General features: G+C 38.7%; 1 protein-coding gene across 2 annotated transcripts in view; it reads right to left on the reverse strand.

Moving 5' to 3' along the window:
* LOC122787450 (methyltransferase-like protein 27) overlaps nucleotides 1-25017 on the reverse strand; it is a 164665-nt gene that overhangs the window by 57160 nt on the left and 82488 nt on the right. For both annotated transcript variants that reach the window (XM_044054166.1, XM_044054165.1), the window contains exons 3-4: nucleotides 22427-22555; nucleotides 4219-4354 (exon numbers count right to left, since the gene is read on the reverse strand). In XM_044054166.1, coding sequence (XP_043910101.1) covers nucleotides 4219-4354; nucleotides 22427-22555 — 265 coding nt within the window. The remainder of the gene's footprint in view (nucleotides 1-4218; nucleotides 4355-22426; nucleotides 22556-25017) is intronic.

The raw sequence follows: 25017 nt of genomic DNA on the forward strand, positions 1-25017 counted from the left end.
ACAGGTTTCACCCATATGGGATGAAACTTAGTGAATTAAGCAATTGCAGGCATATTTGAAGGAAAGGAAACTGCTTTTTACTCAGAGAAGCATTCTGTATGTGTCAGCTGGTCTGCAAAGCTATTTCAGATTGTTCGTCTCTCTTTCTCTCTCTACAAAGTGCCTTTTAAATTATACTTCCCTATAAAGTAACTTTCCCATTCAATCTACTTTTCCCCAATAACTGAACAACATTATAATTATAATTATAGACATTAATGTGCAACTATGTGTGAACTATGGATATGATGCCAAAACCAGGAATTGGAATTAACCAGTTACTGTTTGCTACGAGACTACAAACCCAGTTTTTCTTTTTCACTGTAGTGGTGGGTTTGAGGCTTTTGAACTTTTTGCAGTTTTGGCTTGGCTCATACAAAATTACTGTATTTCTATAAAGTACGAAATATCATATCATCTGTTGTATTTATTCCTCTTCTGTCAAGAGCTTATGTTTTTTTTTTCTGAAAATCACTTCTAATGATATGGGACAGCTTTGACATTATGTCTCCAGGCAATTGTTATTACATTTCTAACACATTAAGCAAGATGTTTAAGCTCTTCTCAGTAAATCTTTGTTGCTGTCCTGCTATTCCAGTCATTTTTTTCATGAACTAGCACAATTTTAACAGCATTTCATTGTACCTGCTGGTAATTAATACTTTATTAAATATGTCCATTGGTAACAAGAGTGAAAATGTGCTGCTGTTACCAAACTTAGAGGAAAAGTGATAGCAAAAGGTGTTTACTATTCTGAAGATGTGTTTGCCGTTAGTAATCAAATACTTGCAAGTGGTGGTGACTGTAAGAAATCAACTGTTCATTAATAGATTCTATTCTATGCGCTCAGATGTTTTCATTAACGGAACAATACAGCAAATATGGGCAAGGAAACAAGGTACTAGTGTATGTAATTACAAGTGATGGTGATATGGGAAACCTAACTGTTTATTTATCTAGATTATCTATTCTTTCGGTTGTTTGAAGAGTTTTCGGTAATCATGCGATGAGGTAATCATTAATTAGCACAGCACCGCCCTAGTTTCTATGGAGACCAATTGTGAAACAAAGGTTTAACTCAATGCTGTCTAATATTACCTCCAACCCAGCACAATTTCAAATAAAACATCTCCTAAATAAATCATGTATCATTTAAAAAAAAAGTGTTGACTGTTGAAACAACAAGACAGGCAAATCAATGTATACTGCATGTCAGTCCCACAAAGCACCAAAAAAATATATATATATGGAAACTCATTACATCACTCGGTTTGCAGTCAAAGCACGCTTCACCTATATCAAATGAAGCCTAGGAGATAAAACAACTGCGAGTGTATTTAAGGGGAAACAAACTGCTTCTCATTTCAAAGCAACGTTTGAGACTAGTTTCCGTGAAGGGAATCAGTAAACTGTCAGCTTAGAATGCTGAAACGCTAGGCTGACACAAAAAAATATATATTTACAAGGGAAGAGAAGTCTGTAACATGTTTAAACCATATACTACAATAAAACATGTTGAACGAACTCAAGCAAACTCACACTTTGTTAGACATACACAGAACCAAGCTCTGACAGTAAGCATTTCAGATTTACAAATAGACAACAAACATTTTAATCTTGTTGAAAGAAATTAAAGATCAAGAGAGGAGATAAGCATGTGTGTGCAGAACCTGACTATACATATTAAACATTCTTAGCAATTATATCTGGTTAGGAGAGAAGTAATATTAATTTTAAGTTATATATTTCGCTAATTGGTAACTCGGCACGTAAAACTCAACTACCAATCATTAGCGGACCGGAGTTCCGCTGTGGTGACCCCTCACAGGGAAAAGCCAAAAGACACAAACAAACAATATTTCACTAATAAGATAAATGAGGGCGTATTCACAGACAAATAAAATAGTGATACATACATCTTTAGATGTTCATGGACATTTTATGATTTTGTTTGATCTTTGAGAGAACTAGAAAGTCCAGCACTCTTAAAACTAGTCTTTAACTTCTTTTTTACATCCATTCAATTATTTTTCTCAGATGATCTTTTAACAGCTGTTGATGGTGACCAGTCCATATCTTCTGGGATTGTAATGATGTTTTTGTTTTGGATGAAAGAGACAGCTTCTTCAATATTATTGAAAGATCTCATTTCATTCTGATGAAAGATTTTGATTTTAGCTGGGTAGACAAGTTGTGATTTGATTTGATTTTGCTTTAACAGTCTTACCCGTGGCCAAGAGTTTGTCCTCATTTCCAAGACTCTCGTGGAGTAATCATTATCAAACCTTATTTGGTATCCTTTGAATGATAAGGGACTTTTTCTCCAAGCTGTTTTTAGTAAAAGTTCTTTGTTTAAGAAGGATAGGAGCTTCACAACTATGGATCTTGGGGAAGCATTAGGAGAAGAAGGAATAGGTTTCCCAATGACTCTATGTGCTCTTTCAATCCCATAGGACAAAGCTTCTTTTAAGTCTAAAAAATCAGGTAGCCAGGAATTTAAAGCAAAGGTGACATCTTCTCCTTCTCTTTTTTCAGGGAGACCAAAGATTCTAATATTTGTTCTCCTTTCTCTGTTTTCAACATCATCCACTTTGTTTATAAGCCAGTTATTTTGTTGCAAAATGAATTCACAGTGGGATTCATCTTCCTTAAGTCTTCCATCTATATCACTCAGTGAAGTTCAATGTTCAGAATTTTAGATTGTTGTTGCTGGAGGATCTCCTTCAAAACATCAGTTTGTTGTTGACAGTTTATCTTTAAGTTTTCAAGGATGTCAGCAAATCTATTCATCTTTAAGGATAATTCCTGGAGAATGGTAGATATAGACTGGATCTCTATTTTTAGTGAAGAGTCAGAATGTAAGGATTTTGAGTTGCTCATCTCTGTTCAGGAAATTCTTTAAGAAAACACTCCAAAGTTGAAGATCTAGTAGATTACAGGTTCTAAAACAGGTTGTATAACTTTAGAGAGCAAATAATAGAATTTTAAATAATAATTTCCCTGCTTCTTAGTAACTGATGTGGAGCTCAAGAAAAAAGCTGTTACCAGTTGGCCATCTAGGCTCCGTCCCCCCAATAGTTACATCTTTTGATGCATGTAAGAGCTGAGGAGATTCACTGTTGTAATGTCAATGTGTAGTGTGGGGAGACTGTAAAATGTAAAAATATGCAATCCTGTGTTCCTCTGCAGACTAATCACATTTCAATAACTTTTCATTTTATCATCACCTGGTTCCGTATTTCTTAGCCATCACATTAAAATTAAAAATATTCTCAAAAAACCCTTGAATTTCTTTACATATCACTCACCCACCATACATCTACATATATAAGTTTTCATTTATTCTCCAAGAACCTCTGTCTACTCATCAAAGGTGTACAAGATAAGCAGAAATATTATGACCACTCCCTCCTATAGATGAGGTGTCACAAGTTTTACAATGCATATACAAAGTAAAGAATGGAAGGAACTCAGGTCCACTTTTCCAAGAGAAAGTACAGGCATGACATGGGAACACAAGGCTTTAACAGGGAGATGTGAAGTGGTTATCCAAAAAATGAAGAAAAGATGGAGGTACTGTAGGCAGTAAATTATATGGACCAAGTATTCTATGGCTATGCACAATTATTTCTTCATGCAGAGGGCTGTTCACACATTAAATAAACTAAAATTCTGAGTGATAGAAAGGAGACACAGAGTGGAACAGGTATGAAAGCTAGGGAAAAGGAAGAAAGATCAAATAGAGTTAAAGGACAGACCACTAAGAGAGAAAATTCCAAAACACCTCAGCCGTCTGCATTATTTAGATTACTTACTTTTTTATTTCTTTGAATTACAGAGAGATATCATTTGAATTTAAAATATATTAAACTGTAGAATGTCTTACCTTTAGAATAAAAGCATTTTTTAAAAACATTTCTTTTCAGCAGATTCCTACAAAATTAAAATAAGTACAACACAAAGGATATTTCATATTTAGACAAACTGGGGCAGTCTAGATTTATGCAATGTCTATTTTAGAAGAAAAAGGCACAGATGTTGCGAAAGAAAATAGATTTTCTAGATTTTTGCAAGTTGTATACACTTCTTGTTGCACTCCAGTGCCTTGCTGATGACATCAGATTCTGTGGAAGTCATTTTACTAGAACAAGATATGGAAAAATGAATTTCATTTGTTACCTGTCAGTACAGGAAGTGGTTCGTTTCCCATCATGCATTGCTTTAGGTCCTGGTATAGGCCTTTTCCTTTTGCTTGCTCCAACATTGTTTTACTCCCATCTATCCCATGAATAATTCCAAATCCATATTTATTTAGCTGGAAAAATAAGTAGCAAAAGATAAACAGTGTCAGTGCAGCTACCTAACTAAAATAATATAAGTGCTGATGGAAAGATTTAAAAAAAAAGTATGAAATATAGATTTAGCTTGTAAAATGCTACACATCTGCATTACAGTTATGCACATCAGCATGAAGAACTGAGCACTATATATCACGTGATAGGTTGATGGAGTTTCACGTACCTGCATGCATTAAAATCTCATTTTGGGATTTATGACCCCAGCATCAGTACCATCTGCCCCTAAACCTAGACATAACCTTAACAAAGAGCCTTTCATCATAGCAAAACAACTACAGTAAAATAGTACTGTACAATAATACTGTAAAATAATAAATACAATTTAAAATTGTGTGCATTGTACTGTAGTATAAAGGTATTCAAAGAAACTACCTCACAGCAATATGTAAAATTACACATATATTATAAAAAATAAAAATATCTGCAAAGAACAAAAGGAAAGGTGTATTTCAATTACTTCAAGTGAGTAGCAATTTAATAGACTTTATTTCAGACTGCATTGCAATTATGACTGAAATTAAAACCTTAAAAGTTAAGAAAAAAACACAGCAGTAGGCATGTAGCAAAGTACAAAATTCATTTAGTTGGGAGTACATTTCCATTCATGTTAAACTTTGTTATAGCAGCCAGCATTGGTATAGAAGAATAAAGCTCTAAATATGACTTGGGTAATCCAGGCACCTTCTGGAGGTGGAACCGGGCAGGAGAGGTGTGACATGGTTTAGTCCTGCTTTCCTCACTTCATGGGAGTAGGTGGTACATGTGCTCAGAGCAGATGCTTCATGCTTCAATTAAAGGTGAAGTCCATAAACTGCATGTAAGTGTTTGCGTATAAAAATGGTGGGGGCTGCCTGACCATATCACATGCAGACGATTGGATGAGCATCACTAAGGCTCACCTTAGTGAGCATGTGTAGGGAGAATTAGTGCTTGGATCATCATCTGCTTGTCCAGTATCTACCAGAGCCAGCTGCACTAATGACAGCCACTACCAAGACACACCACTACACTCCCTGGTCACTGGGGGTACAGCTCAGTCTCCTAGAACAGGACCCCACCTGTTGAGATAACCAGGACTTGTCCCTAATATAGGGCACTGTAGAATGCCTGCAGTCAATGAGTCAGGGAGGTGTACCTGATACCAAAATGCTGTTGTATTGCACCCTGACCACCTTCAGAGTACGGCACCCTGACCACCTTCAGTGTACGGCACCCTGACCACCTCCAGACATTTCTTCTTTCTTTTTTTAGGGAGTCCTGATTCAGCATGACTGGTGAACAGAATGATGAGTGAGGCACAGACACAGTCTTAACTAGTCTAAAAATGTCTCTAGTGACACAGCATTGTATCCAATGGTGCTAAAACTGAAATAAGCACACTGGGGACAGTTGGGCACATTGGGTCAAGGCAGAATAAACAAACAAAGTGGAAATCCCAATGAGGGATTCATTTCCCACATTCATAGCAAACAGTCTTAGCAAAGGACATCTAACAAGAAATACAACAGAAAGTAATATTAAATGATTTCCCCAATGGGGTACATAGCTTTAGCAGTTCTGTCTCTATTTTGGACCAACCAGCAAACTAGAGGAGGGCTGTATCAGGCCAGTCAGCAAAAAAGAACTAAAGAAATGGTGTTGGCCGATGACTTATACCCTGATGTCCTGACATCACTGTGAAAGGCATCTGCTGAGTCAGGGGGAGGGGGGGAACATCTGGTACTCATGCTGGCTGAGGGTTTTGAAAGCAGGAAATCCCAAAATTGTATTACTGCAACAGTGAAACCATGATGAAAATCTTCCGTTGCTTTGATTACATTGGGGCAATCAGCCTCAGATGACAGCTCTGAACACTTATATTTGCCAGAACCCTTGGAATGAGAGAAAAAAAGATGGAAACACAAACGAAAGATTCCTGACCAGAACAAGCTCAGCAATTATCCAAACTCATTCAGTTGTTAATTTTCCACAGAGGTGAGCAGATTGCAGCTGGAGGCCTTAAATTTGATACTGTAAAAGTAGACGACCTTAGGTCTAAGCTGGCAGTTGTACTCCACAACTGCAGTTCAGCTCACCTAATGGATGCATCACCACCAAATTTTCTCTTAGAGCAAACACTAAGCACCACAGAGAAACTGTCTTTATGAACAAATGGCAATAGCAAGTGTCACCCAGCTACTCACCATATGATACTACCACAGTTTTGGCTAACACTACTTGCAGCACCTCTATTTTAAGAACTTTCTGCAAGGCCTTGACTGCTATAGGCATTGCCAGCAACTAATTCAGACTAGAGAGGCACTACAACTGCCCGAGAAATGTAACATCCTGGAATAACACTGAAGCATCCCCACTGGGAACTCCAGATCCAAACCCAAAATGTATATCAACAGAAACTGTAATGAGGGAAGTCAGAGAGGCCTTTGCCATCTTATAGGTGGCCTTATTACTGAAAAGACTAGCCAAGAGTTCTCTTGTTTGGCAAGTTATATGCAACACTTTCTTGGATATCACTTTATATATAATGATATGTGAAAACTGCTACCATGGGTTGTGATTTTGTCTGGTCCTGCTTTCCAGTTGACTATTTCATTTCATTCATGAATTTATATTGCCTTAATGTTGTGGCTAGTTGTGCATTAACATGTAGTGAAAGATACAAAATCTGTAGGCCTTGTGAAATGAGTCATGCCAGTACATATTTATCTAGTCAAAAGTTGACAGCTGACATTCACACACACTGTAGTATCAGGGGAGTAGGGACTGTAAAATAACCATTATAAACTTCTTTACCTTTAAAATTTGTTTGGAAATGACACATTTAGAATTAATTTTTAAAAATCATTTCTCTAAGGTAGAAGAAAGAACCAGGAAATGGTATCTATTTCTTTATAGAGAGAGGGAACCTTTTCTTGAACTTCCTTTATTATCACAGGCTTCAACAAAGGCCCTGCCTTCCACTACCAGAGCCCTACAGTCCCTTATAATTTGAATAGGTTTTGATTTCATATAAAGTCTATCCTAGACCACACACACACACACACACACACACACACACACACACACATCTTGGGTAAAAGGTCCCAGTTACATGAATACGTTCACATTCTCTCTCTGTTTACATACATCTCTCTTATTACTGACTTGAGGGCAAAGACACAACAGGAAAATCACGGCAGAGGACAAACAAAGGATAGAGGGACACTCACTACTACAAAAGAATCTTACCCAACAGGTCACCTGCTTGATGCATCTTTTTCCATAGACTTAGGTGGGGCAAAGAGGCAGCTGTCTTGGGCCTAAGACGTCAAGAAGCATGATCTTCATTACTAGTATTCAATTTTTGAATGTCAGAGATTTGGGATGCATGGCTAAGCTTAAAAATGCCCTTGGAGTCGTTGCCCTGGTAAACACCTATGAACCTGTATGGAGGAGGTGAGGCAGGTTATTAGATGCACATGAAATTGTAGAATCATCAAGATATCATACAAGAGAGGCTGGGCCTACACAGGTATAAAGGTCATTGGTAAAGATTATAAAGAGGAGGAGACCAAGATGAGAGCCTTGGAGTACAACAGTGGAGACTTGCAGGTAGGGAGAGAGAGAGAGACTACTCTGCCTTTTCACAATCTGGAATCTGTTAGTTAAATAGCTATTGAACCACAGTAATGAAGAAGGGGATAGTCCAAGTTGAGACAGTCTGTACATGAATTTAGGGTGAAAACTGTACTGCAGGCTTTAAACAGATCTAGGAATTGGGGGGGGGGGGGTAACAAGTTTGCCTACATTCTTGCATTTGTTTATGGTGTCAGTGAATGATAGGAGGGCAGTAGTTATACTGTGTGTTGGACGGAAGCCATGTTGAGTGGATGTTAAGAGGCATTCTTTTAGGAGATAGTCAAGGAGTTGCTTATGAACGGTTCCCTATTAAAATCGCAAAGGTCCACTTACCCGAATATGGAAACGTTGACACGTATACATCGAAATGGGAAAATACCGATCGTACTGAAGCACGAAATCCGAAACGTCGAATCATCATGGTTGGCCCTTCTGCAGTATAGCTCCGTAAGGTAAGTGTGCTATAGTTACGAACCTTAGGGTTAGGGTGTGGGTTAAGGTAAGTGTATAGATAGTAAAAGTGTGTGATATTTACGGACCTTAGGGTTAGAGTGCGGGTTAAGGTAAGTGCATAGACAGTAATGTATGTAAGGTTTAGTGTAGGGTTAGAAGTAGGGTTTTGGTTAGTGTATGTATGTGGTTTATTTATTTTGTTTGTGTATGTAGTGCGCGGTGGGGATGGACAACTATGACGGTTCGAGATTTTGAATTTTGAGGTTTAGGGTGTTCAGTGTATCATGTGCTGAGGAGGGATGCTGAGTATATTGGGAAAAAGATGCTAAGGATGAAGCTACCAGGTAACAGGAAAAGAGGAAGGCCTAAGATAAGGTTTATGGATGTGGTGAGAGAGGACATGCAGGTGGTTGGTGTGACAGAGCAAGATGCAGAGGACAGGAAGAAATGGAAACAGATGATCTGCTGTGGCAACCCCTAAAGGGAACAGCCGAAAGAAGATGATGATGAGAGTGTTCAGTGTATACGTGGTTCAGGTAATATGTGCCAATGATTCCGTATTCACTGTTTAGGACTTTCGTGGTTGTAATATAGACCCCTTATGAACACATCTTTTAAAAATTTTTGACAGGGGTGATAATAATGCAATAGAGCTGAAGTTACAGATATCAGCAGATATGCCACTTTTATGAAGAGGGATAATATAGGATTTTTTCCACAGTGATAGCATATAGGATTCAGCTATTAATCCAATGATAAGGATGGAGACTGAGTAGGCTATTGTATCAGCAGCTGCCTTCTGATATTCAGGTAGGAGGTTGTTAGCTGCAATGGAGCAAGGTTTGAGGTATTTTTAAAGCTGCTGTAAAGACAGGTCCTGTGTGGAAGCTGTTGTTGGCACTGGATATAGAGAGTGAATTAGGTTTGTGTGAGGATGTTGGGGGGATAAAGGAAGTGGTAGTGTGTATGGTGTATGTTGGTTTTGGCCTAACCTGTTGGTCACATAAATACTAGGAATGGATGTTATTGTGTGGGTGGAAGACGCACTGGTAGGGGGTGAAAAAGGATGACAAAGGGGGATAATCTTAACATGGTGCAATCCTACTCTCTCATGCTGCTATTTAGAGTATTTGTCTTATGACTGTCTGGGGAGCTTGTGTGTTTTTGATGTTATTATTGGTTTAGTTATCCATCTGTGGGTCTTGTATTGAATACCTTTTTTTATGTTAATTGAAATGTTACCGTTGTTCTTGCTTCCTTTGTACATTCTGGTGAGTTGATACTCAGAATTTCGTTTAGGATGCCCTTGTGTAGTCCTAAATGGCAATAAAGTTTACTTTGAAAACGTTTTATTTAGGGATGCAATGCTTTCTACGAAGTAGGTGCTAAATAAGGTAGCAACTTCTAGTGGAGACCTGTTGCAAGAAGGGTTGGGTTCCTTATTTGAGCCTGGATATAATAGATTATGTATTGTTGTTTAGAATTGTTGGGGGTTATATTGGTGTTAAAATTGTAGATGGCTATAATATACTCAGATTTTGTAATTCTCTATAAAGCTGCAGGTTATGAGGAGTTTTAAGTTTAAGCCACTCTTTTCAATATTTGTCTCCATTAGAAGCTGCAGTTTTTCATTGGATAGTGAGTTATTGTGCGTGATTTTTTTTTCTTGTTTTTTTTTTTGTGTTATTGGGTGTGGGGCATGGCTGTTCAGAGCATTTAAGAATAAGGTATTCCAATTAATGAGTCCCTTGCTGAGTGGAAGTTTTTAGGGCAGGCCAGTTAAAGGATTTTAAATACATTGATGAATGAATCTTTAGTAAATCTGGAAAGGTTTTGGGATGTTTTAAGTTTCTGAGTTATAGGTTCATGGGTAGTATTTTGGTCGATATATGTTGGAAGGTGGTCGCTAAGTGAGCTTGGATAGATTCTAGAGGTTGCAAATTTTCTAGGGCCACAGACCAACATCCAGTCTAGAATTGTACCTTTACTTTTTGGTATTATTACATCTAATTGATAAGTTGTGTGTAACCACAAAGGTTTATACTAGCTGAGGGAAAGTCTGCATTGAGGTTTTGCCAGTTGATATTTGGATTTCTTAATATGACTTTTTTATAAGGTATACTGATTGTCCAAGAGAGGTTTTCTTCTACAACTGGTATGTTATTTCCAGGTGGGATATAAACTGCAACAAACCATAACTGTTTTTATTGCTAAGTTTTAGCAGTGCTACAAATATTTTGGGATGGTGTGTGAACATGGACAGAGACTGTATGAACTTGGATAAATTAAGACTATCCCACATGCATTCTTGTAAGGCCTATCAGCTCTGATAATACTACAGCCTGGTGGAAGTAGTTCAGAATAGCTGATGTTATGCTTAAGCCAAGTTTCTGCAATGGCAAGAATATCAGGGCTATACTGTGACATACAGGCATGTAGTTCTGCAATTCTGTTATAAATGCTATGGAAGTTGAGAATGACAGTATTCCTTTTTTTTGTAGACCAGTGGGAGAATGATGGGGTGAAGGCTTTGATGTGCTGTGGTTTAATAACAGGACAGTACAGTTGGGAAGATGCACAGTTTGAGGTGGTGGGTGAAGGATGGTTAGCTGCTCTCTGCACATTTGAAGGGGTGTTTTTTTACTATTGAGATTAATTAGTGGTTTTCGGGGCCTGGGTCAGGGTGTATATCACCATACTATGACATCCTAAACATTTTTGGTTTAAAAAATAATAATATGCAAGGGATTGAAGTTTGGGTCAACATGAAAATAATTAAGCTAATGTAACTGACCTGTCAGAGGCACTAAACAAAATCTTTGACTAGAAAAATCAAAGAAAGCAAACTCAGCAGAGGCAAGGGTGTCAACAACTTGCCGATTTCTTTTTGTCATTTCAGTAACATCATAGACAAATGATCACGGTGGTATTACATTACATAATGCTAGAGTATAATGCAAGCGATGAACTAGGCACAAACAGAAAACCTATTTATAAGAATAGAAATAAAGATTCTGAACAGAAAGTCAATGGAGACGGATGAAAAAGTTTCAAATAAGTTTAAAAAACAAGTGGAATAATCATAAAAAATTAATCAAAACATCTCAAAAACATAGAAAAGAACTCTGTGGAACAAGATAATTACAATCTGTCAAAGTTTAGTTAAGAAATAATACATTCATTACATATTAAACCAGTGGCTTAAAGAAAGAGAAAGGGACAACAAGGATTTTGTTGATATAGTTGAGAAGTCATTATTATTAAGTTTTATAACTTTGCTCTGTTCTCTAGATCTTGGAGATTAAACAGAAGTGGCCTTCACAGACAAAACATGAGCACAGAGTATTAAACAAAATATTTCCCATCCAAGAATAACAACAGATGTTTTTTTTGAAAATTTCATTAAAGAATTAAATATTTAGACTGGCATAAGTGATGCAAGTTTTATTTTGTATGGTTAATAAAGATAACATTTCAAACATTCCCAAATAGTGTTATAAAATAATTTATACAAGTACAACAAAAACTCTTGACAAAGTTGGTTTTGTGAAGGAAACAGAAATTAATGCTGAGGGTAACTGGCCCATTCTCACAGCAGTGTGGCATCCACATGGGAAACTAATGACATGGGTTTCAGTAGTGGTTTGGTTCTAAAAGGGCTGGCCAGACAAAGAAGGAAAGAAGCAAGTTTGGTTGCCTTGCCTTCCTTGGGTGCAGATACACCGTTCAAAAATGTTTAATGTCGGAAGTTCAATTAATACAACGAATCACACTTACAAATACAGAGTTAAGCGCTTTCACCTAGAGCAATGCCAGGCTTCTATAGAACAATTAAGTCATCTTGATAACCTCAATAAATAGTAACACCAATTAGCACAGCCAGTGAATGTTTACCCTTTAGGGCATAAATTCATTCTCACAATTAAAATACATGCAGCAATACAAAATATAAAATATAAACAATAACTACTGTTATAAATACTGTCAATACTCAAACAGTGACTTCAATAAATAAATGTATAAAAATGTACAAAATTTGAAAAAAAATATATTTATAAGAACATATATGTACAACTTGTTATGCAAATGAAATAAAATGTAAAAAGATAAACCGGGAAAGTTGAATAAAATGCCATCTACCCCTGATGGGAGAAAGTACAATAAATACAATAGCGGCCTACAATTTGGCTGCCCTAAGTTTAAGCACACTATTGATACTAATGTGATCATTAAGTCCCGGGGTCCTACCTGCTTCCAGCTTGAGCTGCCAATATAGCTCCCTATACTCAAGTCTAGACTCCCAACAGCCCCCTCGGAGATCGACTGCTACCTGTTCCAAAAGAAAAAACTTTTATCCTCATGTCATTACAGGCCAAGGAATGTCTGTATAATGCACTGGATTCATTGGCCCTGGACACATCATAAATGTGTTGACAGACCCTCTTTCTCAATTGTCTTTCTGTTTTTCCAATATAAAAACTGCAACATGTCTCACAACTCCCAATGTACACAACCCCTTTTGACCCACAGTTGTAATGCCCAGATGATCTCAGCCTAAATTTCCTAGATGGGATGAATAGCTCACTCTTTTCAATCATGAAACTGCACTGACGATATGCCCCACACTTAAAGGTCCCATGTTTACCTTTACCACCAGATAATATCCAATCTCTGTCCTTTCAAATAGCTCTTTCAAGCTGATGTCCCTTCTTCTAACAAAGGTGGAATAATCCGGAAGGAAATTCCTGGTTTCTTCATTGACCCTTAAAATGGCCCAGTGTTTTTTCACTATGTCCACATCTTGTGCCAATGTACTAGAAAAGGTATAAATAAAGGCCCTAGTTAGTGCTTCATCAGCCATCTCTAACCGTACCTGTGTGTTTCTCCCTAATCCTAGCAAAGGGAAATATTTGGTGCCCAAATTCTCATTCACTTCTTTAGCTACAGAATCGATCAACTGTTTAGGGTATCCCCTCTCCAGGAACAATAGGATAAGAGTTTTAACCTCATCTAGAAAATATACTGTCTCACTGGTCATTCTAGATGTCCTAATAAATTGGCCCTTAATAATGCCTTTCTTTTGATAATAGGGATGTCCACTCTCAGTGTAAATAGGAATTGGAGAATGTGCTCTTCCTGTACAGCTTAGATTGAAAACACATACTAATGTAATCCTTATAAAGTGTAACATCCAAATAGTCAATATTGGAATCAGCAATAGTGTGTGTGAATGCCAAAAAATCTGTTGAATTGTTAAGATAATTAAAAAAAACTCTCCTTTGGACCTTCCCATAAACAAATATCATCAAGGTAGCGAGTGTAAATGGAGATGAACCTGTATCAATCAGTGCTGAAAACAAAATTCTGTTCCCAATTGGAAAGAACACAGTTCGCATAAAGCAGGGCACAGGCTGCCTCCACGGCAACCCCCTTTCTCTGATGATAAAATTCACCATTAAAATGTATGAAATTGTTCCTTAAGATGGTATCCATAAAATCCAATATCAGATTGGTCGTACTGCCATCCAAACCTGGCACTCTATCCAAGACTTCCCCGCACCACTCCAACCCCTTATGTGGAATACTGGGGAAAAGCTCAACAACATCAACAGTGACTAAAAAAACATCTTTTCTAAATTTGTCACTGGTTATTCCCCTAAGAAAATCCCAGGAGTCCTTGGTAATATGGGCCACCGAAGTGATAAATCATTTCAGTTTCAAATCAATAAAAGTGGCCAGAGGTTCAGTAATAGACCTTGCTCCTGCCACTATGTAAAATGTGCATGTATGTTTCATAGTCTACCAAATACATCAACACCACACCACCCCCAGTGTCTGGTTTCATAACTCTGCATCTATCATCCCTCAGATGTTTAAGTACATTCCTCTCATTCTCGGAGAAATTCCAAACCAAATCTCTTGAGTATTTTATCCCTCTGATGTCTCTTTCCACCATTTCTTCAAAAATGTTTAATTAATGGAATAGTGTGGGGGGGGGGTTAAAAAGGCTTTTCGTACCCACTTCGGGTTGTTATAGCCCTGACCCTTGAAAAAAAAATTAAATTCAAGTCTCTAACATCTTTAAATCAATCAATATATTTACTAAAACACCTGGACGGGAAGATACAAATTGAAACCCTTTAGTAAATAGCTTAAAATGTTCATTATTAATCACGATGTCTGTAAAATTAAATATGGTAAAATTACCCTGCTTACACACTCTCCCTTCATGGGCAACAATAATCTCCACGGTATCATTGTGAATGTCTTCCCCATCAAAAAAGGAAGTTACTACTGTCAAACAGTCAACCACAACTGGGACAGGTTCAATCAAATGGGATGATATATCTGACCATTCCCATTGTATCTACCTCCCCTGGGGTATTGGGGGTAGTAGTGGGTAGGATTCCTTTGTTTTTGAGCTAGCCTTTTGCTTCTCCTCAAAGGGGGCTGCCCCAAAAGGTATCCTGTGTTGTCATCATTGTTGGTAACCTCATCTGTTTCATCTACCCCTTCAGTGTAAACTACATCAGAATTATGTCCAAAATGGGAGGCCTTAGGTAATGGATAAGCCCTGCCATCCCTGTATTCCAATAAATCTCTTTGCAATTTTTAAATTTTTCTATTAATCATTTTGTCACAAAAAGTGTCAATGTCTCTAAATAAACTGTCATATTTTGTCTTTTCAAAACTAAATAAACTGTCTGAAATTATTTAATTTTGCAACAAATTAATTTCCTTTAACGCTGACTCTCGTTAAGTCTCATAGTCCCTTATCATTAATCTGAGCATATCAATACCAGTCTTGTTGAACAACTCCAGTAACCGTTTATGAAGCCAGCTGTTTGATTTGACATTATTTGGAAATTTAAAAATGTGGAGTCCTTTAGGGACTCTATTCACAGACATGCATTCAGTTAAATAATCAATTTCCATCTGAATAGACTTAAACTATACAGTTTCTCTTTAAACAGTTTAAAAGTGTCACCAAAAGTCTCATTCTCATTAATGAAAGTACCTTCACTAAAATTAAATCTTTGGCCAGTCCATGCATCAAAGTTAAAATGGTTGCCAACTCTTGCTTTCTCCATAGGTCCGTTAGCCCCCAAATTCAGTGTCAAATCATCCAGATGCAAGTTCTGGCATTCTCCAGGCTGCAAAACCAACTCTTGTCTATCTCCTTCTCCGGTAACCGCTAGGTTTGCCATTGCACACAAAATGCATGAATACTGAGAGTCCAGGAGCTGCAGTTGGTTGCCAGGTAACCCAGTTGCTTTCTCAAGCGAGGAATCCTTTTCATTTGAAACCAGCTGCATTCAAAGCAGCAAAACCTTGTTAATTTCTCCCCTTGTCACAGGAGAATTGTCATCAACCCCAGTCGAGTCTTTAAAAATAGATGGGGTATCCAACAAAATGTTAGGATCCACTCCTTCAGCCATGGAACAGCAAAATGACCAAATAATCCAAACAGCAACAAATGACCAAAAAAAAATAAATCCCAGGCCAAGCAGGACAGTAGATCCAAAAACACTTAATAGCGGAAGTTCAATGGATATAATGAACCACACTTACAAAGCACTTAATTCTGTATTTGTAAGTGCGGTTTGTTGTATTCATTGAACTTCCGCCATTAAACGTTTTTGGATCTACTGTCCTGCTTGGCCTGGGATTTATTTTTCTTGGTTGTTTGTTGCTGTTTTGATTAGCAGATACACTGTTACCAGAGTTAATGCTACAATACATTCTTGAAAGGGGTCTAGCTAGACTACTGGTTAGTTGTGTGCTGGGAACAGTTTCATACTACTGAAGGTGATATCTTCTCCTAGGCTGTGAGAGATCAAAGGTCAGATGGCAGAAAATGTCACTTTCAGTATAAAGGTTCCACCAAATGTGATTGCAAGTTGCAGACAAAACACTTTGTACTTTAAAACAGATGTTTTAGACTTTAAAATACTTTTTTTTTTTTAATTTCTATTATCAATGGTCATCAAACCTGCTGATTCACCCTCTATTGGCCAATTCAACCTCCCCAGGGACAAGAGCTGAAAAGCTCATTTGTTCCTTAGGGTTTTAGGATGAGTGGTAGAACAGTACCGTCCTTCAATGGGTTTCATGACTTTTCTTTGTTAAGCCTAATGTTGCCCAATGCGCATGTCTGCTGAAGTCCAGCAGGCTGGTGTACACTGACCATCTGTTGAAGTAGCATCTTCCACTTTTGCAAGTGATGCCCCAGTGGTTGGTTGGTTGGCTGGAACAGTCCCCCAAGAAAGCAAGTGTGTTCACTGATCCTTGATCTCTGCCAGTGATTCTCACCAGAGATTACATAGTGATTGTGTGTGCCCGACCTTTCACCCAGACAGAGGGGAGGAGAGTAACTACTGTTTTATCATTCCTTTTTTTCTGCAGCCTCCACTTCCAGCACTCAACCTGCTAACTGATTAGGTGACTACTTTAAGGTAGCTGTTATGCAATACAGCTTTGAAGTCTAAATGGGAAAGCACACAGTGCTGTAACACTGACAGGACTTTTCAGTAAATGCAGCTGTAGAGCTCAGATTCAAAAATAAGCTGAAATTGTTTCATGAACTAAAAGAAAAACTGAGGATTTGAGGTGGGGGCATGTGTCTTTGGGTCTGTATTATTTTGAATGGTTATTCAGTGAATAGCGATTCGTCGAACAATTATTTAGCAAAGCCGCTCATCGAAAAGGCACATTTTAAGTAGGGCAAACAAGCAGTTGGCCAACCGAGCGACCACAAAAATAAAATTTAAAACCTGCCAAAGTGGCAGGCTATGCCCCCCCACCCCCCATAACTAAATATACGAACTCCAAGATCACACTACAGTGGGGAAAAGGGAAAATTCCAGAAGTGGCCAACCGCTGGTTTGCCCTAGTTAAAATTCGTTGTTTGATGAAAAGTGGCTTCGCTAAACAGGTTTTCGATGAATGGCTATTCACTGAATAGCTATTCAATGAAATAATATAGACCTGTGTCTTCAGAGAAGGTAATATAACTACTGTTTTTTGTTATTAATCAGTATGCTGCAATTTAAAACTGGAAAGCAAAAGTGTAATACGCATAATTTAAAATGTTACTTCTTGCTCTGTAACCATACTAGCTGCATTTTCCAATTTTTGATATTCTGTTGGCTTCAGCACTTAGTAAGGAAGAAAACATGGCTCTATGTTTACATTTTCTGATCAGTATCATTAGTACAACGTGAGGCTGTATCTACAATTGGTTGTATGTTATGCAGATTCAGCCTCGATTTTTGTCTCCCCCTCAGGGGCTTTGATAGCTCTTTTCAGATTCACCACCCACACCACTAAATAACATAACATAGTATATAAATGTGCACACAAGGTTAGTAGCATGAATCACCCACTGTGTTTGGCCAAGATGAAAATCTTTACTGAGAGATACATGCTGCATTGTTCTGAATGAACTTGCAAGGAGGATTTAACAAGTAGTGAGGGACCTTTATGACTCTTCCATTTCTTAAAACACCATCTTTTGCAAATTCGCTTCATTCGTATGTGCCATTATCATCCATTGCTCATTTGCTTATATTCAGTTCCACTTTATCTAATTTATGGCTAGTGGGATTTTTTGGAATCTAGGGTAATATTTAATATTTTACCAAATATTTCAATGAACTATGAGTGTTTTTTGTACAATTAAGGGTAGATGTCCCCTTGGAGTAGGCTGGAACCATTGACTTTCTGGGGGAGGTAGTACTTCTTTAAATTTTAATTAAAACTTTTACTTGGACAAAGTAGAATCATGTGACCTATTCAATTATCTAATTAATTATATAAAAAAAGAGTGCACTTGAAGGAATTTTTGTTTTGATTAAGTCCTACACAGAGGAAGGTGGGATGAAAGCATTTATGTTCTTTGTACAATATGTTAAACTGCTCAGTCATTTTTTATTTGAATAAAGTGGAGTATTTATGACATTGCATTTTCAGATGCTGTATTCCTTGGCTGCACTTGGTTTCCACAGGGTTTTTTGCTGTTTGGTGGAAAGCAAAGCTATCCTGTCACTCATTAAGAACAAGACAGAGTGCCAGCCTATCACAACATGTATACAAGTACTAACGCATTGCACGTACATGCATGGCAATTTGAAGGATCATCTATGCACCTTCAGCATGCCTTTGAGAAGTGTGAAGAAACTGGAGCACCTAGTAAAAATCTAAATGGGCACAGGGAGGCACACAAGGCAACATAGCCAAGACCCAAACTGTAGAAACAGCAGCTATCAAGTAAAAACACTAACCACTGCACATTGCCTGCTTATAACTGAGTAAATCTCAGTTCATAAATGCAAATAAAACATCAGGGCTCTCCAATTAAACCCATTTAGATAACACAGTATAAAATAAACAATAAGATGTAAACATCATCTTTTTTGGAGCTCCACATTACCTGACCATTCCATCACCCAATTTATTTACCTTATGTGGGTATTTTTTAAGCTCCTAAACCCCTCTTCCCCCACTTAAACATCCTAGTGCAGTATGTAATAGGAACAGCATGGAGACATTGCTCAGTCATACAAGCAGCTATTCTGTCTCTTTCTTCAGGGGGCAGGGATACTTGACAATCTTGTTTGGACCCACAGTCTCCAGAAGAAAGTATTTAAATGGTATAAATACACGAGACATATCCTTTAATAAAAGGGTGGAACTATCTACAGCTACTCCTTTCACATCCCACCCACCCCCAAGTGACCTCCTCCAGTTCCTGGGCTTCTAATCAAACCATGTTCAGCTGGGACATAGACAGGGTTTCAATCCTTTGTACAATAAAAATAAAACCAAAAACTCTAAATGGAGTAAATACTACACAACTGACAATAGAAGTTTGCAAACAAAGGTTGCATTGACAAAACATGTCATTTCCATACAAAGCTACCTCTATGACAATGAATAAGGAATATTATTAAAAAAAAGAAAACCACAAAGAGTAAAAATGTTTTTTAGCTCACCCAAAGCAGAATTCAAACCAAAATGAGATAATAATTCAGACCACTAAAAAGTAAAGCATCATGTTCTATAACTGCCCCCTTCTGTGCTCTAATCTATCTATATCAGCAAACATCAGAATAAATTCACTTAGTTAAGGACTGTTAATGTACAGCTTTAAACTACTAGTGTCAAAATGAACAGAAAATGGACTGTGTTGCCCTTTATAGCTATGTTCAAAAATGCATACAATGCTAATAATATTCCTACATCGGACCAAATATATAATGGACTTATTTTTACCACAGTAAATACATGGGCATATACAAGTAAGGATACATCAGTAAGGGCAATTAAAATTGCACCATTTTATGCTGACAGGTTAAAAGTATGGAGTGCAATTGAATTACACCTCTTATTAGGGAAGAAGCCACACTAAACTCAAATACAGAAGCCTGGAAGTGAGCAGGAACATTTAGCAAAGACGAAGATATTCCTATTGACATTTTAATAACTGTATTTGTAATTAGCAAGTAAAAATCTGACTCTGTCCTGATTATACCAAATAGAGATCTCACTGAAAATAACTCCTAATTAAAATAAATTACAAATCTATACTGTATTTCAGAAATATTTTCATATAAAAATAAATAGTGAAAATATTTTCTTGTGAGCTTTTTGATTATTTTGCTTTTTTTCTGAAATAAGAAAACTAGCTATCTTGCAGGCTGTGATACATAAAAACTATCTATAGTGTTTGTGGATTATCTCTTATCCAGCATCATGTGCTTTTTTTTTTTAAAACCCACTAAATCTAACCAAATTATCCCCCTCTAACATTCTAGCCAAAGACAATACTGCCATCTACCCAACAGAACACACCAAACTACTTGGTGTTGAGATTGATAATCTCAGATTTGGCACTCACATTTCTCTTAACATAAAAAAGGTTCAGAAAAAAATAGGTGCATTATACAGAAACAAAATTCCTCACCAAGACAGCCAGAATTTCTGCTGCCAAGTCCCACCTAATCTCCACTTTACTCTATGCCTCTCTTATACTTACCTACCTTAGACAAATAGACCTAAACAAGCTCAGGGCTTGCTACAATAAAATTGCTAAGTTTGCCACTGGTGCATCTTATCACAGCCACCACTGTATCTCAGCAAAAACCTACTTCTAGTGACCAACCCCAAGAACTCAGCAGGAGAAGCAGTGTTCTCCTGCGTCATATCCAGATTATGGAACAATCCTCCCCCCTCTATAACCACACTACCTTCTTGCAATCACTTCAAGATTGCACTAAAAACTCACTTAAAACGTCTCTGGTTATGCCCATGCACCAATCCCAACTAGTAACCCTCCTTTTAGCTCTCCTTCCTCTCCCCTCCCCTAGCCACCCTGCCTCACGCTGTCTGATCACTGCATTCCTTCCTCTGCAGGCTTTGGCTCAATCTTCACCCTCCCCTTCCATCCTCACTCAATCTCTGACCTGTTATAACATGCTTAACTATCTCACTTCATCTCAACTCCAAATACATATACAAATGACTTACACCTAGCTTCCTCTCACTGTGACGTATACTACTCACTCAGTCTCCTCTCTTACTCCTCTGTCTTCCACTTCCATCCCATTAGCCCTTCTATCTTGTTACACCTTCATGTGGAGCTTCTGCTTTATATTTGCTTGAGTTTAGTGCAATATTTGTATATAAGATTTAGGTATATGAGTTTGGAACAGTATCTGTTTCAGCTTAGTACTATCTGTATATACATCCTACCTTTATTCCTAGCCTCTAGCTAGATATTGGTATATCTGTTCATTACTATGTTTCATACTGTATGTATAGCTAATGTTTGCTGCAGTATGTATTATTTGCTATTGTATGTATATTCAATTGTTCTTCATGTACTCTGCTGCTCATTTATTGTTCTGTAGAGCTTTTCTCCCCGGGTCTCCACTGATAAAGGACCTGTGTCCAGTTGGAATTTCACGATAAACAAATGTAAATAAATACATAAAACTTGTATTATTTTTAATTTTCAACATTAGGTACTATAAGTTTAAATACAAATTATGGGAGGAGAGTTACAGTTTATAGTGCACATCAACAGTATTCAAGAGGACTTGAAGGATGATCCCATTTAGCTAAGAGATTCATAGGCATGCTTTTTCATGAGTGCACATAGTTTTTTGTTAAGATTCAAAGTTAATTCCTCATTAAACATTATTTCTTAAGCAAACTCACAATTCTCTGTTATGCCACAGTACTTCACTGTCATAACAGAAACTATAATACTTCAATAAAAAAGCATTATGCCTTAGGTAACAGGAACTCAAAAGAGGCATGCAATTCCATCAGAAGCAAACATGTTTTAGAGCATATCAGTTCAGGAATAAAGAAATGGTAAGCAAATTGTTGGGGGGGGGGGGGGGGTCCAAAGGATGTTATACTAAACTACTCCAAGTTTTGGAGTAATTAAATGAGTGCAGTTTCAAAATCTGTTGTCCTATTAACACTTTAAGTAAATTAGAATATTTAAAAAAAGACTCTTGTTTTGGGCCTTTCCTTCCAATAATTTTTTGGCTTTGCTCTGATTCTTAAAGAAATGAAGAGTTATGCCTACTTAACATGGGGCTATTACACAGAGTCACTAATGTGTACGGGTTTCTAGTAAGTTGATACAGCCTTACCACATGTAGTCCCCCCAGAAAGGGTGCTGTGACATCTCTTATTTTAACAGTAGAACATTGAGTTACAGCTATTCATTACTGAAACAATCCCTGTAAAATTGTTTATTTCATGCACTATGAAGCATAATTTTCAGCATGTCTTACATATTCTGCGCAGAATTCTGCTATGTCAAAGCCTGGAATGTCTTACCTTAAGGAAAAGAGAGACAATATAGTCCTATTGAGTTTTCAAAGCTTTTTTATGAAATGCTACCAAGTAAAACAGTATTTTTTTAATGTGAATCACCATACCTGTGCAGCAACAAGTCCTGTACCACAAGCGACATCCAAAACCTGTATATTACTTCGTTCCTCGGGGAAGTGACGGACAAGGCTTTGTACAGCCAGCTGTGGAGCTCTATATTCCACAATTTCAACATCCTGTGGGAAAAGTAAAAGGAAATCATAATACATGCAGGGCAAGGAGTGTCAAACCATCACTGACACCACTAGATGTAAACAAACTAGTTATTGTACAATATTCAGAGAAAGAACTATTAGTAATGATTATGTCATGAAACATAGAAGCTTGGACCTCGACCTTCAGTCCTTACGTTTTTGCTATACTTTACAAATATAAGGAGATCTGTAGCTTCTTGTATACTGGCCTGTTTGTTCTCAGACACAACAAATTTATGCTTCTGATATCTACAATGACGTAGGATGAAGTGCTTACACATACATAAATAAAGCCACTGTGGAAGAATGTCTTGCAGTCACAGCAATTTGCCATCAGTCTCACTCACTGATGAGATGACTTCCAATTCTCTCAGCCACTCTTAAAAGTCTCTGAAAAGGTTTTTTTCTTTAACCATGTAGAAACTTCCTGCCAGTTACTCACTGACAAAAGCTATGTATAACCTCATTACATTTTCAGTTGCTTATGTGATGTAGCGCTCTCATATTTCCTGACATTTTGTGTGTCACCTTATGAGAGATAAGACATTTATTACTTAAAAGTCTACTGTTCCACTACAAAAGTGCATTTCTTCACCTTATAAATTATAGCCTATAGGCCATACACCTGCTTGATCTTTGTTCAGGAAAGTGATGACTAAATGTTATGAAGGATAATATCACTGATTGCTGAGCAAGGAGGGTCGTGGTCCTGCCACAACAGTGTGATGGCATACCACGAGTGTAATTACTTTATAATTTCACACTTACTGGGTCCTAAACATTTTTAACTTCTTAGTTGCTACAAGCTCCCTTACCTTATACAAGAGAAACCTGGTCAGTGGATGGGAAATTGAAAACACAGCCTGGGTCTGGCACATATGTCTCTAATGGACAGAGGGAGACAGTAATCCTTGCTCTAATTAAATAACCTCTGGGGCACACACACTTGTTGGCTACAACTGGGATGCTTTGCTAAGCTTATAAAAGTCCTAGTGGTCATTAAGTATACACCTATGAACCTATGAGATGCACTCTTTCTTGTAACTAAGTAGTGTTTCTTAGGCTTTCTTAAACAGATTAATTTCTTACTAACAAATCATCATCTTTCGGCTTTTCCCATTAGGGTCGCCACAGCGGATCATCTCTTTCCATTTCCTCCTATCCTCTGCATCTTGCTCTGTCACACCAACCGCCTGCATGTCCTCTCTCACCACGTCCATAAACCTTATCTTAGGCCTTCCTCTTTTCCTCTTACCTGGCAGCTCCATCCTTAGCATCTTTTTCCCAGTATACCCATCATCCCTCCTCAGCACATGTCCAAACCAATGCAATCTCGTCTCTCTTGTTTTGTCTCCAAACTGTCCAACATGAGCTGACCCTCTAATATACTGATTTCTAATCCTATCCATCCTAGTCACACCGAGTGCAAATCTTAACATCTTTAACTCTGCCACATCCAGCTCTGACTCCTGCCTTTTTGTCAATGCCACTGTCTCCAACCCATATAACATAGCTGGTCTCACTACCCTCTTGTAGACCTTCCCTTTCACTCTTACTGGTACCCATCTGTCACAAATCACTCCTGACACTCTTCTCCACCCATTCCACCCTGCCTGTACTCTCTTCTTCACCTCTCTTCCACATTCACCATTACTCTGAACTGTTGATCCCAAGTACTTAAACTCGTCCACCTTTACCAACTCTACTCCCTGCATCCTCACCATTCCTCTATCCTCCCTCTCATTTACACACACACATATATTCTGTCTTAGCCCTGCTGACCTTCATTCCTCTGCTCTCTAGAGCATATCTCCACCTCTCCAGAGTCTTCTCAACCTGATTCCTACTCTCACTACAGATCACAATGTCATATGCAAAACAAGCTCCCCTTTACCCCTTAAATTACAAAAAGGGAAAAAAGGAAACCTTTTTTGGTTCAGTGGATGGGAAATTGAAAACACAGCCTGGGTCTGGCACATATGTCTCTAATGGACAGAGGGGGGGGGGGGGGGGGGGGGGGGGGGGGGGGGGGGGGGGGGGGGTGGGGGCAGGGCGGCAGGTGGGGGCGCGGCAGGGGCAAAGGGGGAGGCGCGTGTGTGGGGGGGGGGGGTGCAGTGTGGCAGTGGCAGTGGGGGGCAGTCCCCCCCCCCCCCCCCCCCCCCCCCCCCCCCCCCCCCCCCCCCCCCCCCCCCCCCCCCCCCCCCTCCCCCTCCCCCCCCCCCCCCCCCCCCCCCCCCCCCCCCCCCCCCCCCCCCCCCCCTCCCCCCCCCTCCCCCATCCCCCCCCCCCCCCCCCCCCCCCCCCCCCCCCCCCCCCCCCCCCCCCCCCCCACCCCCCCCCCCCCCCCCCCCCCCCCCCCCCCCCCCCCCCCCCCCCCCCCCCCCCCCCCCCCCCTCCCCCCCCCCCCCCCCCCCCCCCCCCCCCCCCCCCCCCCTACCCCCCCC

This window comes from Protopterus annectens, chromosome 13.part0, assembly GCF_019279795.1.
Source record: "Protopterus annectens isolate FY-2018-M chromosome 13.part0, PAN1.0, whole genome shotgun sequence".
NCBI classification, from domain to species: Eukaryota; Metazoa; Chordata; order Ceratodontiformes; family Protopteridae; genus Protopterus; species Protopterus annectens.